The 13720-nt window shown below is 40.6% G+C and overlaps 1 protein-coding gene across 2 annotated transcripts in view; it reads left to right on the top strand.

Moving 5' to 3' along the window:
* The window catches only part of cdc42bpb (CDC42 binding protein kinase beta (DMPK-like)), a 45336-nt gene that overhangs the window by 17423 nt on the left and 14193 nt on the right, over positions 1–13720 (top strand). Inside the window, exons 9-21 of one of the 2 annotated variants that reach the window (XM_041805302.1) lie at positions 90–318; positions 442–549; positions 1092–1225; positions 1996–2238; positions 4404–4514; positions 4618–4862; positions 5620–5725; positions 7507–7631; positions 7706–7811; positions 7975–8037; positions 10751–10899; positions 11232–11329; positions 12185–12264. In XM_041805302.1, coding sequence (XP_041661236.1) covers positions 90–318; positions 442–549; positions 1092–1225; positions 1996–2238; positions 4404–4514; positions 4618–4862; positions 5620–5725; positions 7507–7631; positions 7706–7811; positions 7975–8037; positions 10751–10899; positions 11232–11329; positions 12185–12264 — 1797 coding nt within the window. The remainder of the gene's footprint in view (positions 1–89; positions 319–441; positions 550–1091; positions 1226–1995; positions 2239–4403; positions 4515–4617; positions 4863–5619; positions 5726–7506; positions 7632–7705; positions 7812–7974; positions 8038–10750; positions 10900–11231; positions 11330–12184; positions 12265–13720) is intronic. The other variant, XM_041805303.1, reaches the window with a different exon arrangement.

The raw sequence follows: 13720 nt of genomic DNA, 5'->3' as shown, positions 1-13720 counted from the left end.
GTCTGTGTTACCTATAAAATCCAGTCATACAGTGACTCACGGTGAAGAGTGTTCACCATGTTATCTTATGTTGTCGTGTCCCTTTTTAGGACATCAGCCCTCCAGTGTCTCATACTGGTTTTACTGGTCAGCACCTCCCCTTCGTGGGCTTCACCTACACCACGGAAAGCTGCTTCTCTGACCGCAGCTCTATCAGCAGGGTGGGGCTTAGCCAGGAGGAGGGGGGAGGAGGGGGAGGCGGACAGGAGGTGGAGGTGTTTGAGAAGAGGATCCGGCGCCTGGAGCAGGAGAAGCAGGAGCTCAACCGCAAACTGCAGGGTGACAAAAATACTCCAATATCCACAACATCCTCCGTGAATAATTCAACAATCACCGCCAGGGTGTAGAACCGCCATGTTAATGTTCTCTGAATGTGTAGTAATCCTCTGGTTCTGTGTGTAGAGTCGACTCAAGCATTGACGGCTCCATCTCGAGGAGGAACTCTCAGCAGAGACAAAGAGATCAAGAAACTCAACGAGGAGATTGAACGACTCAAGAAGAAGCTTGCAGGTTCACTTCTAATCATGCATACTTAGCAATAACACCACAAGATAAAGGAGACAGAAGAGAAGTAACGCTTTGAAAAATCAAGAGAAGTGTTTTTAATGTAATATCAGTATTAATACATGCACTGCTGGAGTCAGAGTCCTTCATTGGTCCAGTTTTACAAACCCACACCTTTCCACTAACCTTAAAACAGTCCAGATTCCATGTCTGTCATGGATCCATCTCTTAAAGATTTAAAGATTCAAGCTGATACTCTTGTTCCTGGTCAGAGAAAAACTGGACCAGTCAGCATCATTTGAGCAAAAAGAGGAGAGAAGATTAGAAACAGTAGTTTCAGTGCAGGTTAATTGATGACTCTAAATTGCCCGCAGGTGTGAGTGTTTGCCCTGCTTTATTATTTTTGCTATATAATAATATTTCCCAGCCTTAACAGATGTTTTTGTAGCCACCTGTTGGGTACCCTATCAGTGCAGGACTCTGGCTTGAATTCAGTGGTTATTTCCCATCCATGTTCAATGATTAGCCCTGCCCTTCTGCTGTTTTAGACTCTGATAGGCTGGAGCACCAGCTGGAGGAGGCGGTCTCTCTCCGACAGGATTACGAAAGCTCCGCCTCCAAGCTGAAGACCCTGGAGAAACAGGTGAAGACGCTGAGGCAAGAAAAGGACGACGTCCACAAGGTAACCGCACCTTTTTTTGTGTGTGTTTTAGCACACATTTTCTTAAAGGTGGAGAAAGAGAAGGGAGGTAGGGAATGGATTTGTCTCGTACTTGAGGGGATCGTGGACAGGCCAGGAGGACATATTTTTGTTAGAAAAGTGTGAAAAGGTGATTTTTGCCTAATATGTCCCCTTTAAGTGGCAAAATGGGTGGAAAATTTTTGTGAACTGGAATTAAAAAATTAGTTACAACTGACAAAAATGGGTTAACTGGGGCAGAAAATAGGCATAAATTGGCAGAAATGGATTAAACTGGCAAAATAAGTTTAACAAATAGTAAAATGTGTATAATGTGTGTGACCAAGAATGTGCGTAAAACGCAGTAAAAAAAGGCCATGATTGGTCAACAGAAGCAACAATACACGGAAAGTTGCAAGAATTGGTTTAGAGGTGGCAAAAACAGGCAGAAAAATAGTGGTGGGAAGGGTTTAAAATGGGTTTTAAGATGCAAAAAGGTGTTGAAATTGGCAAAATCTGTGGGGTAAAAATGATGAAATGGGTTAAAAGTTGGCAAAATTGGTTTGAAGTGTCAAATGTGTAATTTGAAAATTTTTAAGGCATCTGGAGACGCCCTCTCAGTGTCTTGCGACCTCCAAGAAGGCCTCTGCCCCCACATTGAGAACCACTGGTTTAGAGCACACAGTATTAAGAAATACCTGAGTATAGTATACTTACTTAACCCCTTCACTGAGGACTAACTGTTGTGTTTTTTTCTCCGGGGGGTTGAGCAGCAACTGGCTGAGTCTCTGGAGCGTCTCCGCGCTCAGACCAAGGAGCTGAAGGAGGCTCACTCTCAGAGGAAGCTGGCCCTGCAGGAGTTCTCGGAGCTGTCGGAGAGGATGGCAGACCTGCGCTCAGCCAAACAGCGTCTGTCCCGTCAGCTTAGAGACAAAGAGGACGAGGTGGACGCTCTGCTGCAGAAGATGGAAAGCATGAGGCAGGAGATCCGCAAGACGGAGAAGATCCGCAAGGAGGTAAGACACTGAGGAGGAGAAGGAGGGGGAGAAAGAGAGGAGGAGAGAAGACAAAAGTTCCAAAAAAGCAGTGATTGATGGTTACGGTACCAACACATCTGATGCCTACCAGACCCAGTTATGACACAGATATTGATACTTCATTTTGAAACCCTGCACCCCAATGAAAGGCAAGAAATATATAATGGAATTTGTGTGATTTATGTGTTAAGTTACGTCGGTTTCCTTTTATATCCAATGTTTGACTGGCATCTTATAATCATATTCCTGAAAGATCATTTATGATACCCAGGCAGCTTTTATTCTTTCGCTGACTTTCAGCAAACATTTTTTCCTCTCGAGACTATCAATTCAGGCACCTTTTAGGCACCAGCACCGTTTATAAAGTATTGATTTAGTATCAGTATCGAAAAAAACAAAAGGATATCCAACCCTGTTTATGATTCATAGAGATGGGCTGCATCCTCACTTTTCTATTCCACTGCACATGGACATTTTTTAGTAAACAGAGACAAGAAGGTGGATAAATATGAACTATCAAAGTACACCTTTACACTGTAAATAAAATAACTGATCACAAAAAACAGAGCCATTATTATGTAACACATTTACATGAAGCTTGTAGTTGTGTATACGTGTTACGCACCCGCCTAGGGGGAAGGTACATAACATAATCATTTGTAAAAAGAATGTTTATTCCCAGTCCTGAAACTAACAATCAGGGTCAGAGTGAGAATTTAAGACAATATATTTACAGTAATTCTAATTAAACAGATTACTCTAAATGAATTCAAACACAAGGCTGCATACAAACTAAAGAGGTGATATAGCACTCAAAAATAAAAATAATCCAAAAACATGATTACCAACAAACTACTAAATAAGACTATAAAAACAAGATGTAGAGCTAGGATCAAACTATACCAAATCACTAACCAAAACAGAGTTTTCAATAATAGTAATGGTTGGAGGCCGGGAATAAACAAAGATGCTGCTGTCAGTTATACCGCCATGTCAACTGCAGGCCTCAATGTTTATAAGACTGGCAACCAATCAGCCACACATCTCACTGCCACCAGCCCCAACCCTGTCAACCAATCGCAGAGCACCGCTTGGGAAGATCCACGCACACACAACAGACAGCACACTCAGTCACAAGCACACGGGATGAACAGAGGACACACAAAACAAGAGACAAAGATCCACACAACCACAGAGAACTCACTCAGACACAAAAGGAGAATACAACATACAAAACACTACAGCAATACACTACACGATACAATACAACCACAGCCGTAACAATATGCCTGTGTTAATGAACAATTGAACAGGTGTACCTAATGAAGTGGCTGTTTATATTAGAATATGACAAACACTATTAAAGAGCTGGAAAAAGACTGAAATGACATTAATGGAGGAGCACCATCATCTGACAGACAGGTTTGGTGTGTTGTAGTTGCTCCTTTTCACCACTAGAGGGCAGCGCAGTCGACCAAACCTTTGATATGTGTCAGGAGATCTTTCTTCAGCCATCCTCGGTTTCAGTATTGATCCCATAAACGAAAAACATGTCTAAAAATGCCAGTGGACTGCTTTTTTCAATGAGAAAAACTAGACAGGAAAAGCTAAAAAAAAAACCAAAACATCTTATTTCATTTTCATCTAATTTTAACTTGAGACCTGAGCTTTTGTTTTTGAAAGCTTTTTTAGTTTCTTGGCATCAGGAGGACCTGATAAATTTAAACCTCAGCCTTGTCTTTGAACAGGAACTGATTTTTACCAAAAAAACGATATCCAGAAATTTCCTGAAAGCCCTTCTTCTGTGGAAAATACAGCACTGGAAAGGTTTAAGAGCAGATGTTTTGGCTGTGTCGGCCAGTTGTTGGAGGTCTTCTGTCAATAAGAAATGGTGTAGTCACTTGCTATTTTGATGGAGGACCACAAGGACTTATTAAGGCCAAGCAAGAAATCCCACTGTGTCTACTCATCTATCAGCAGACATTCTCCATTGGGTCAGGAGGGGCTGTTAGGAAAGATAGAAGGGGGTCAACTGTGCTCTTAGACTCTAGCCATAACATTCAGGATGCTAGGATGATGTCACTTCCTGTTTGGAGCTCTGGTCCAGTGATACTTCACAATAAAAGCTTGTTTGTGTTTGTCAGCTTGAGGCCCAGCTGGACGACGCCAAGGCCGAGGCATCGAAGGAGAGGAAGCTGAGGGAGCACAGCGAGAGCTACTCTAAGCAGATCGAGGTGGAGCTAGAGGGCCTCAAGGTACAAGGACACACGCTCACATGCTCATAAAGATTACAAACATACCTGAATGCTAAGGGGCTGACCTTACAAACGTGTGACATCACAGCGTTTATGTGCTCAGTCTCAGCAGGGCCATGGAGCCGTAGCAGGAGGGGCAGAGTCGCAGCAGGAGCTGACCCGTCTGAAGGCAGAGCTCGATAAGAAGGTCCTGTTCTACGAGGAGGAGCTTCTGAGGAGAGACTCCACCCACTCCTCCGAAATCAAAAACCTCCGGAAAGACCTGCACGAGTCCGAGGGCGCCCAGCTCGCCGCCAACAAGGAGCTGCTGCAACTCCGAGACCGGCTGGACAAGGACAAGAGGGACAGGTGAGTTTTAAGCCAGGTGTCGAACTCACAAAACATCCTAAGTACCAACATTTGCTCCAGCTGACAATTTAGGACTATACTTAACCCAGAGTCTGTAGTCAGGTTCTGAGTCTCAGTCCACTTGAAGAAGTGGCCAGGACACTCTTGTAAATGCAATTCTTAATCTTAATCTTAATGGGGCTTTCCTGGTTGAATAAATTTATACATTTTAAAAAAGGATGGAGGAAAGAAAACTGGCACTCAAACAGGAGCTAGCTACTGTGCTCACATCATCTGTGAACAGCGCATCATCACTCAGTCGCTCACCCCACCAGGTTTATTCTATTGACAGAGTATCAGCGTTTCAGTTAAAGGATATTTGTGACAAAATGAGGATTTTTTTATATGTTAAAGGGGCTCAGCTAGCCTTTTAGCTCAGCACTAGGCTCCTCTAGAGTTTTGTCTCCCTTCATCTGGCTAGATGACTCTTGAAGGTCTGCAGGACTGAGTAGTTTGTGATATTGATTATCTGTAAAACATAGGGAGCGTACTGAATGTATGTAGACATTTAACTCTCCTCCATTTCTCATCTATGTATCATTCATTGTGATGTCTGCTGCTGACCTCTTGGCCATGCCACCCTTGTGAAAGAGATCTTGATCATAACAGGTTTTCATCTGGTTATATTAATTGTGAAGAACAAAGTTGTTCAGTATCCCCTGAGTCCTTCAGAGAGGCGAGTCCTGGGCCTGATCCAGGTCTGTGTGTGTCTCTGCAGGCAGCTGGAGATGGATGAGGCCGTTGCTGAGCTGAAGCAGAAACACGAGCGAGAGAAGAGCCTGCTGTCAGAAGAGAACCGCAAACTAACGGCTGAGAACGACAAGGTGACTGATCAACTGCACGTGACACAACATCCATATTACCTATGGGACGCAGTCATCAACCATTAAACAAACCTGATTAAACAAAATGAAGTGATTGTCATTTCTGTCATAGTTTTTTCTTTTTTTTTTGTCATTTTCTGTTTTGTTGTCACCCCCTTTTTCGTCGTCTTCTTTTTTGTCACTGTTTTCTCTTTTGTCGTTTTCTTTTATTCCACTGTTTTCTTTTTCGTTGTCATTTTGTTGTTGTAGTTTTTTTTCCTCATTGTTTCATTTTTGTTGCTGTCTTCTTTTCGGTGTTGTCTCCTTTTTCATTGTTGCCGTTTTGGTTGTTGTCATCTTTTTCGACGTCATCTTTTTCTTGTCTATTTTTTTACATCATCATTTCTCTTAAGTCTCCATTTTTTGTTGACCTTTTCTTTTTTTGTAGCTGTTATCTTTTTGATCATCGTTTTCTTTTTGCTTTTTGTTTTTCATTTTTCTTCTTCTGTCGTTTTCTGTTCATCTTAACGTTTTCTTTTTCTTTGTCGTTGTTTCCTCTTCAGTTTTGTTTTTTGTTTTTTTCCATTTTTTGCTTTTTTGTCATAGTTTGTAATTTTGGTCATGGTTTACTTTTTCCTGTTGTCATTTTCTTTTAAGTCCTCATCATTTTCTTTTTCATCTTCTTTTTATTAATTTCCTTTTTTTATCATGGATTTCTTTTTTGAGTCATTTTTTACTTCATTGTTGTTTTCTATTTTTTCATTTTATTTTTCATCACATTTTCTCTTGGCCGTATTTCTTTTTTTTTCATCATTTTCTTTTTGGTTGTCATCATTTCTTCGTCGTAGTTTTCTTTTTCATCATCATTTTTTTTTCGTTGTCATCTTTTTGTTGTTTCTTTACATCATCATATTCTCTTTACGTTGCACTTTTTTTGTTGTTTTCTTTTTCGTTGTCATCTTTTTGTTGTCTGTTTACATCATTGTTTTCTTACACATTGTCTTAATTTGTTATTTTCTTTTTTCTCTTGCTGCTTTCTTTTTCATTGTCGTTTATTGTTTTCTTTTTCGTCGTAGATTTCTTTATTGTCAGGTTTCTCTCTGTTCATTGTCTTTTGTTCATAATTTGTTTTTTGTTGTCGGACTTTTTTTTTTGTCACAGTTTTCTTTTTTGTTGTCACCATTTTCTTTGAAGTTATTATCTTTTTTTCTTCATCTTTTCGTCATTGTCTTTTTAATCATCATTTTCGGTTTTGTCATCAAGCTCTTTTTCATTGTGTTTTTTTTAGGTACTCATTTTCCTTTTTGTTAGTTTTTTTTTTTTTTTTTTACTTTTTCGTTGTAGTCTTTTGTTTTTTTCTTTTTCTTCGTCTTCTTTTTTGTTGTCGTCTTCATTTTTCATCATCCTGTTCTTTATCCTCAAATGTCATAAACCCGTATTTTATTCACAATAGAACGTAACAACGTATGGCTGTTGAAACATAGACATTTTACCATTTCATGAAAGATCTTCGCTCATTTTGAATTTGATGACAGGGACCTGGCATGCGTTCTCAGATTAAAGTCAGAATTCATTTATTCATCCATTTTTGCCAACAGTGGGACATAGATGGCAATTTCTGTAAAAGTGGGTGGAACTGGCAGGGGCGAGGGTTTTGCTCCTCACCAGTTTTACCCATTTTTCCAAAAGTTGCCAACAAAGCTCTTTTGTTTGAAGAAGATTACAAGTTATGCAGAATTAGGGGCTAGACCAGCGTGACTACAAGCCAGTGTGCTGTAACTGTTCGTATCTTTTGTCTTCAGCTTTGCTCCTTCGTGGACAGACTGACGGCTCAGAATCGTCAGCTGGAGGATGACCTTCAGGACGTTTCCTCCAAGAAGGAGAGCGTGGCTCACTGGGAGGCTCAGATCGCTGAGATCATCCAGTGGTGAGTCCTCGCTCTGATCATGTGACTCTGACAGCAGGGGGGCGCTGTATCTCACCTTTAATTTGTGTGTGCAGGGTGAGCGATGAAAAAGACGCTCGTGGTTACCTTCAGGCTCTGGCCACCAAGATGACGGAGGAGCTGGAGACGCTGAGGAGCTCGAGTCTGGGAACAAGACCGCTGGTAATGCACAGGCACATGCACATGTGCTGTAACAGTTTCTATGTGTGTTTCATTGCAGCGTGTTACTTCTGCTGCAGGAGTAGTGCAGTCTTCATAGTAGTATTTGTAATGTGTTAGTGTTTGTGTCTTTCATGTTGATGTTTCTTTTAATCTGCCGTCTCAGCCTGAGTCGGGAATGGCCACTCCCCCTAAGAAGCCGTGGCCTCCTATTGGTGGAGACAGGAGGGTGAGTGTGTCAGTCACTGCTTGAAGCCATTAAGGACTCCTCTCCCTCATTGTGGGCGGGGTCTAAGAGGCTTGCATGGCTATTGGCTCGCATGGCTGTCACTCAGAGATAAAATCGTAATAAACTTCAAACTTTCAAGGCTCTTGATTGAACTAATCTGGCTTCATTAGTTTGCATACAGAGGAGTTTAAAAGCCCTTGGGCTATTCCAGGAGGTCCTTCAGTTATTTCAGGAGATCCTTGAGTGATTCCAGGGGGTCTTTGAGTAATTTCATGGTATCCTTGATTTATTCTTGGGATATCTGTGAGTTTCTCCAGAGGATCCTTGGGTTTTCCAGGAGGGTCAGGAGTTATATCAGGAGATCAATCACAATTGATTATTCTAAGGGAACCTTGTTTTATTCATGTCAGTCCTTGAGCTATTTCAGGGGTCTGTGAATTATATCATGGGTTTCTTGAGTTTTTATAGGGGTCTCTGTATTATTCCACAGGATCCTTGAGTTATTCCAAGGGTCTGAGTTATATCACTGTTTCCTTAAGTTCTTCCCGGGGATCCTTGTTTTATTTCAGAGCTCCGTGAGTGGTATCATGAGTTCCTTGACTTCTAGGGGATTTGTCCTAAATTTCCAGGGTTCCTTTGAGTTATATCAGGGGTCCTTGAGTAATTCCAAAGTATCCCTCATTAATTCCTAGGATGTCTGTGAGTTTTTCCAAGGGATCCTTTAGTAATTCCAGGAGGTCTTGGAGCTTTTTCAGGGGAATACTGGGTTATTCCAGGGTCTGCCTTTGTTATGTTTTAGGGACCTTGTTATTGATGAGGATCCTTGAGCTAATCCAGGGGTTTACCATGATATTCCAGGGGTCTAGGAGCTATATCACAGATTCCCTGAGTTATTCTAGGGGCTCCTTGAGTTATTTGAAGGCTCTATGAGTGATAACATGTGTCTTAAGTTGTTCTAGAGGATGCTTGAGTTATTCCTTTGAAGGTCCTTGATTTTTTTTTTTTTCATTCCAAGTTGTCCTTAATGTATTCAAGGACTTTCTTTAATTATTCTTGGGGGTTCTTGTGTTATTCCAGGGGTACTTTGAGTTACTCCAAGAATCCTTGTGTTATTATAGGAAATCCTTGTGTTCTTCTAGGAGTTTTTGTGTTATTCCAGGAGTCCCTGTGTTATTCCAGGGGATCCGCGTGTTATTTTAGGGAATCCTTGTGTTATTTCAGGGGTAGTTTGAGTTATTCCAGGCATCCTTGTGTTTTTCCAAGAGTCTTTGTGTTATTCCAGGGGTACTTTGAGTTATTCCAGGCTCCTTGTGTTATTCCAGGGGTACTTTGAGTTATTGCAGCCTCCTTGTGTTATTCCAGGGGTACTTTGAGTTATTGCAGCCTCCTTGTGTTATTCCAGGGGTACTTTGAATTATTCCAGGAGTCCTTGTGTTATTCCAGGGGTACTTTGAGGTATTCCTGGAGTCCTTGTGTTATTTCAGGGGTACTTTGAGTTATTCCAGGCTCCTCGGGTTTTTCCAGGGTACTTTGAGTTATTCCAGGCTCCTTGTGTTATTCCAGGGGTACTTTGAGTTATTGCAGCCTCCTTGTGTTATTCCAGGGGTACTTTGAGTTATTCCAGGAGTCCTTGTGTTATTCCAGGGGTACTTTGAGTTATTCCTGGAGTCCTTGTGTTATTGCAGGGGTAGTTTGAGTTATTCCAGGCTCCTTGTGTTTTTCCAGGGTACTTTGAGTTATTCCAGGGGTACTTTGAAGTATTCCAGGAGTCCTTGGTTTATACCAGGGAATCCTTGTGTTATTCTAGGGAATCCTTTTGTTATTCCAGGGGTACTTAGTTATGCCTTTGAAGGTCCTCGATTTTTTCATTCCAAGTTGTCCTTAATGTATTCAAGGACTTTCTTTAATTATTCCTGGGGGTTCTAGTGTTATAACAGGGGTCCTTGTGTTATTCCAGGGGTACTTTGAGTTATTCCAGGAATCCTTGTGTTATTACAGGGAATCCTTGTGTTATTCCAGGGAATACTTGTGTTCCTCCAGGGGTACTTTGAGTTATTCCAAGGGGTTCTTGTGTTATTCCAGGGGTACTTTGAGTTATTCCAGGGGGTTCTTGTGTTATTCCAGGGGATCCTTGTGTTATTTCAGGGGATTCTTGTGTTATTCCAGGGGTACTTTGAATAATTCCAGGCATCCTTTGAATGATTCCCAGGGTTCTTGTGATATTTTAGGGGTCTAGGTGTTATGTCACGGGGTCATTGAGTAATTCTAGGGGGTTCTTGAGACATTCAAGGACAATTGTGAGGTATTTTATAAGATCACTGATCACACATTCAGAGAAAACATCTCTCAGAGGGATCTGTCAGTACCGGGGTCAGAGGTCAGTGTGTTGATGGGCTGCTCTGATTGGCTGAATGCTCGAGTCAGCTTGAAGATGCTTTCAGACAGTGAGAGGGCCACCACAGCATGCAAAACCTTGTTCTGAAGTCAAACTGGAGTTACACCAAAATGAATTTGTTTCAGCAGTGGCTGAGCGCTGTCTGAAAGCACTGGTTTGGACTGTGTCGCCATGGTTACCAGCTACCTGCTGTGGAAGGGGCTCTAAATGAACACAAACTGTTTGTGTGTGGAAAAACAACAGAAACACACCTTTTGTTGTGATTTCCTGAATGCTAACACTACTGCCCTCTCTCCCTGTCTGGCCCCGCCCCCTCAGGACCCACTGTGGAAGGTGCGTCGCAGTCAGAAACTGGACATGTCAGCCCGTCTGGAGCTGCAGTCGGCGCTGGATGCAGAGATCAGAGCTAAACAGCTGCTGCAGGACGAGCTGAGGAGGATGAAGGCGGCGAACATCAGCCTGGAGAGGTAACACACCCATGCACCTGCAATTATAAAAAGTGTAATCATTGTATTAGAGTGACTAAAACCAGACTTTTAAACTCCATGTTAAGACTCATTTCTGCTTCCTTTCTACAAAAAACTAGTCCTAAGGAGCTCTTTATCAGTAGGGTGTCTGCATGGTCTTAAAAAGCATCAAAACATGATAGGGTAAATCTGATATCTGTGGTAGTTAAGGTCATGATAATCATATCATTACATCTGTAAAGGGGGCATTTGTCACCTACTGTAGTGTAGTGGAGCAGTCCAAGTAAAGATCCTGGACCTGACTGTGTAGATCTTACTGTGTTTGTGTGCAGTAAGCTGAAGGAGTCAGAGGAGCGGAGCAAAGAGATGGGCGAGCAGGTGGAGGGTCTGAAGAAGGAAATGGAGGAGAGTCGCACCCGCTCTGACAGAGGTGAGAACACCTGAGATCCTTGGTGTCCATATATATCTGAATGGTGTGGGAATTGGCCTGTTACTAAGCCCCGCCCTCCAAAGTCACAAGCCAATCACATTTCTCACACAGCCACAAAGCACCCAGGCACTCGAAGACCTCCATAGAAGAGGATCAGAAATACTGATTTTTCCAGTGGTTTAACAGAACTTCATTCAGGGGTAAAGGCAGCACTGATACCAGGAGATATGAACTCAGACACTCTGTCAGGATGATTTCACAGCAGACATAATTGTTTTCGTGTCATTGTGAGTTCAAATGAATGCTTCTTTGTTTATTTATTCATTATAAAACCAAAAATTGGTCATCAGATATGATTAAAAAAAACGTTCACGAAGAGCAGCATTTAACACCAGTTAACATGGTCACACAATAAACCGTAACACCAGTGGAGTGTTCATTCATGCTCTAAGTTTGTTAACCTCTAAGTTTTTGTGTGTGGTGTCACACTTTTGATGAAGATGCTTAACTGAAAAAGACATAAGACACGTAACCTTCTCACTGCTCCAGCCTTTGACTCATTTTGTTACGGGTTAAATGGATAACTAGCATCTTATGTGCTAGGAAGTGAATCTTTTCATTGTCTAAATCAGAACAAAGTAAATGAGCTGTAGGTGTGAAAGCAGTCTTAATACTTCTGTTCTTCAACAATCAGACATCACTTTTAACCGTAGCGATATGACATTTGTGCAACCTGACCAGGCATAAAATAAGACACAATTCCAACGCCGTACGAAGCATTCATGAGTATTTACTTCCTCCGTTGCTTGGCCTAGAAAGTCCAGTTAAAAGCCCCACCCTTTTCTTTGTCTTTAGGTTTGAAGCTTCCAGACTTCCAGGACTCCATCTTTGAATATTTCAACACGTCGCCTCTGGCTCCAGACCTCACCTTCAGAGTGAGTATCCTCACTGTTGCTTCTTAATCTATTTATTTTATTTTATTTTTTTATAAAGATTTTCTTTCTTTATGTGACCAGATGGCGCTGCTGTATGAAATCATTACATCATGAAATTATGATATCATGACATAATTGAATCATCAAATTGTTCAATTCTCAAATTAAAAAAAAAACAATGAAACAATATCATGACATTATTGAATCATGAAAATTTTCAAGTTGTTGAATCATGAAATCTTAATATGACTGAACTGAATGATGGAATGAAAAAACAATTATTTCAATAAATCATCATATTGTGAAATCATTTTATCATGAAATCAGATAATGACATCATAAAATTTGGCAATCTGATTATTATCTGAACATCAAAACAAAAACTCTTGAAATTCAAAAATCATCGCAAAATTATAACATCTAATCAGGAACTCATCAAGTTGTAAAATTAAATTCCAAAATCATGATTTTCATGGAATCTTAAAAAATTACAATATCAAATCAGAAAATTGTCATATTTTTAATCATAGTCAGGAGATGATGACATTATTCCGTGAAATTGTGAACTCAAAATAATAAAATTATCACATTAATAAAAGGATAAATCATCAAATTGTGAAATCATGAAATTTGTGAAATGAAATTATAGAATAATTTGTGAAATTATAAAATGATAAATTTGTGAAACCATGATATTATAAAAAATGAATTTGTGAAATCATGAAATTATAAAAAAACAATAAATTTGAGAAGCCATGAAATTATACATTTGTGAAATCATGAAATTATAAAATAATGAATTTGTGGAATTATGGAATTATAAATTGATAGATTTATGAAATCATGCAGTTATAAAAATTATACATTTATGAAATCATGCAATTATAAAAATTTTACATTTATGAAATCATGCAGTTATAAATTGATACATTTGTGAAATCATGCAGTTATAAAAATGATAAATTTATGTAAATCTTACACCTCAGATGTGTAACTGTGATAAAAAGCCTCGCCTAAGTGTGGCCTCAGTGTCCTCCTTTACTTTTTACAATGTGTTCATCCTGACAATTAAACAACAAAAACACAAAACCTCGACTCAGAATCTCACAGAGCAGCTGGTCACATGATGATGATGTCACTCAGGTGAATATGTGTTTGTTTTTCTCTGCCACATGGAGGCGTCAGTTTGCTCCGCCTCCTCGCTACTCGCTCTCTGGGAAGAAGTAAGTTCATCCCCAAGGTTACCCACAACCCCCTGCATACCACCACCTATACCCACAATCCTCTGGGGCCACTAGCCATCAGATCTCACATAGCTGTAGCTATTAGCTTTGTGCTAACATTAGCGTTGGTTTGTTAACATAGCGGTAGGTTTTCTCCTAAATCAGCCTAAATGATGGGGTCGAATAAAGTGTGGAAAGACGCTGCACCTACACAATAAGCCCCGCCCATTGGA

The sequence above is a fragment of the Cheilinus undulatus genome, linkage group 14, assembly GCF_018320785.1.
Source record: "Cheilinus undulatus linkage group 14, ASM1832078v1, whole genome shotgun sequence".
NCBI lineage: Eukaryota > Metazoa > Chordata > Actinopteri > Labriformes > Labridae > Cheilinus > Cheilinus undulatus.
This window is presented reverse-complemented; position numbering and strand designations above follow the sequence as displayed.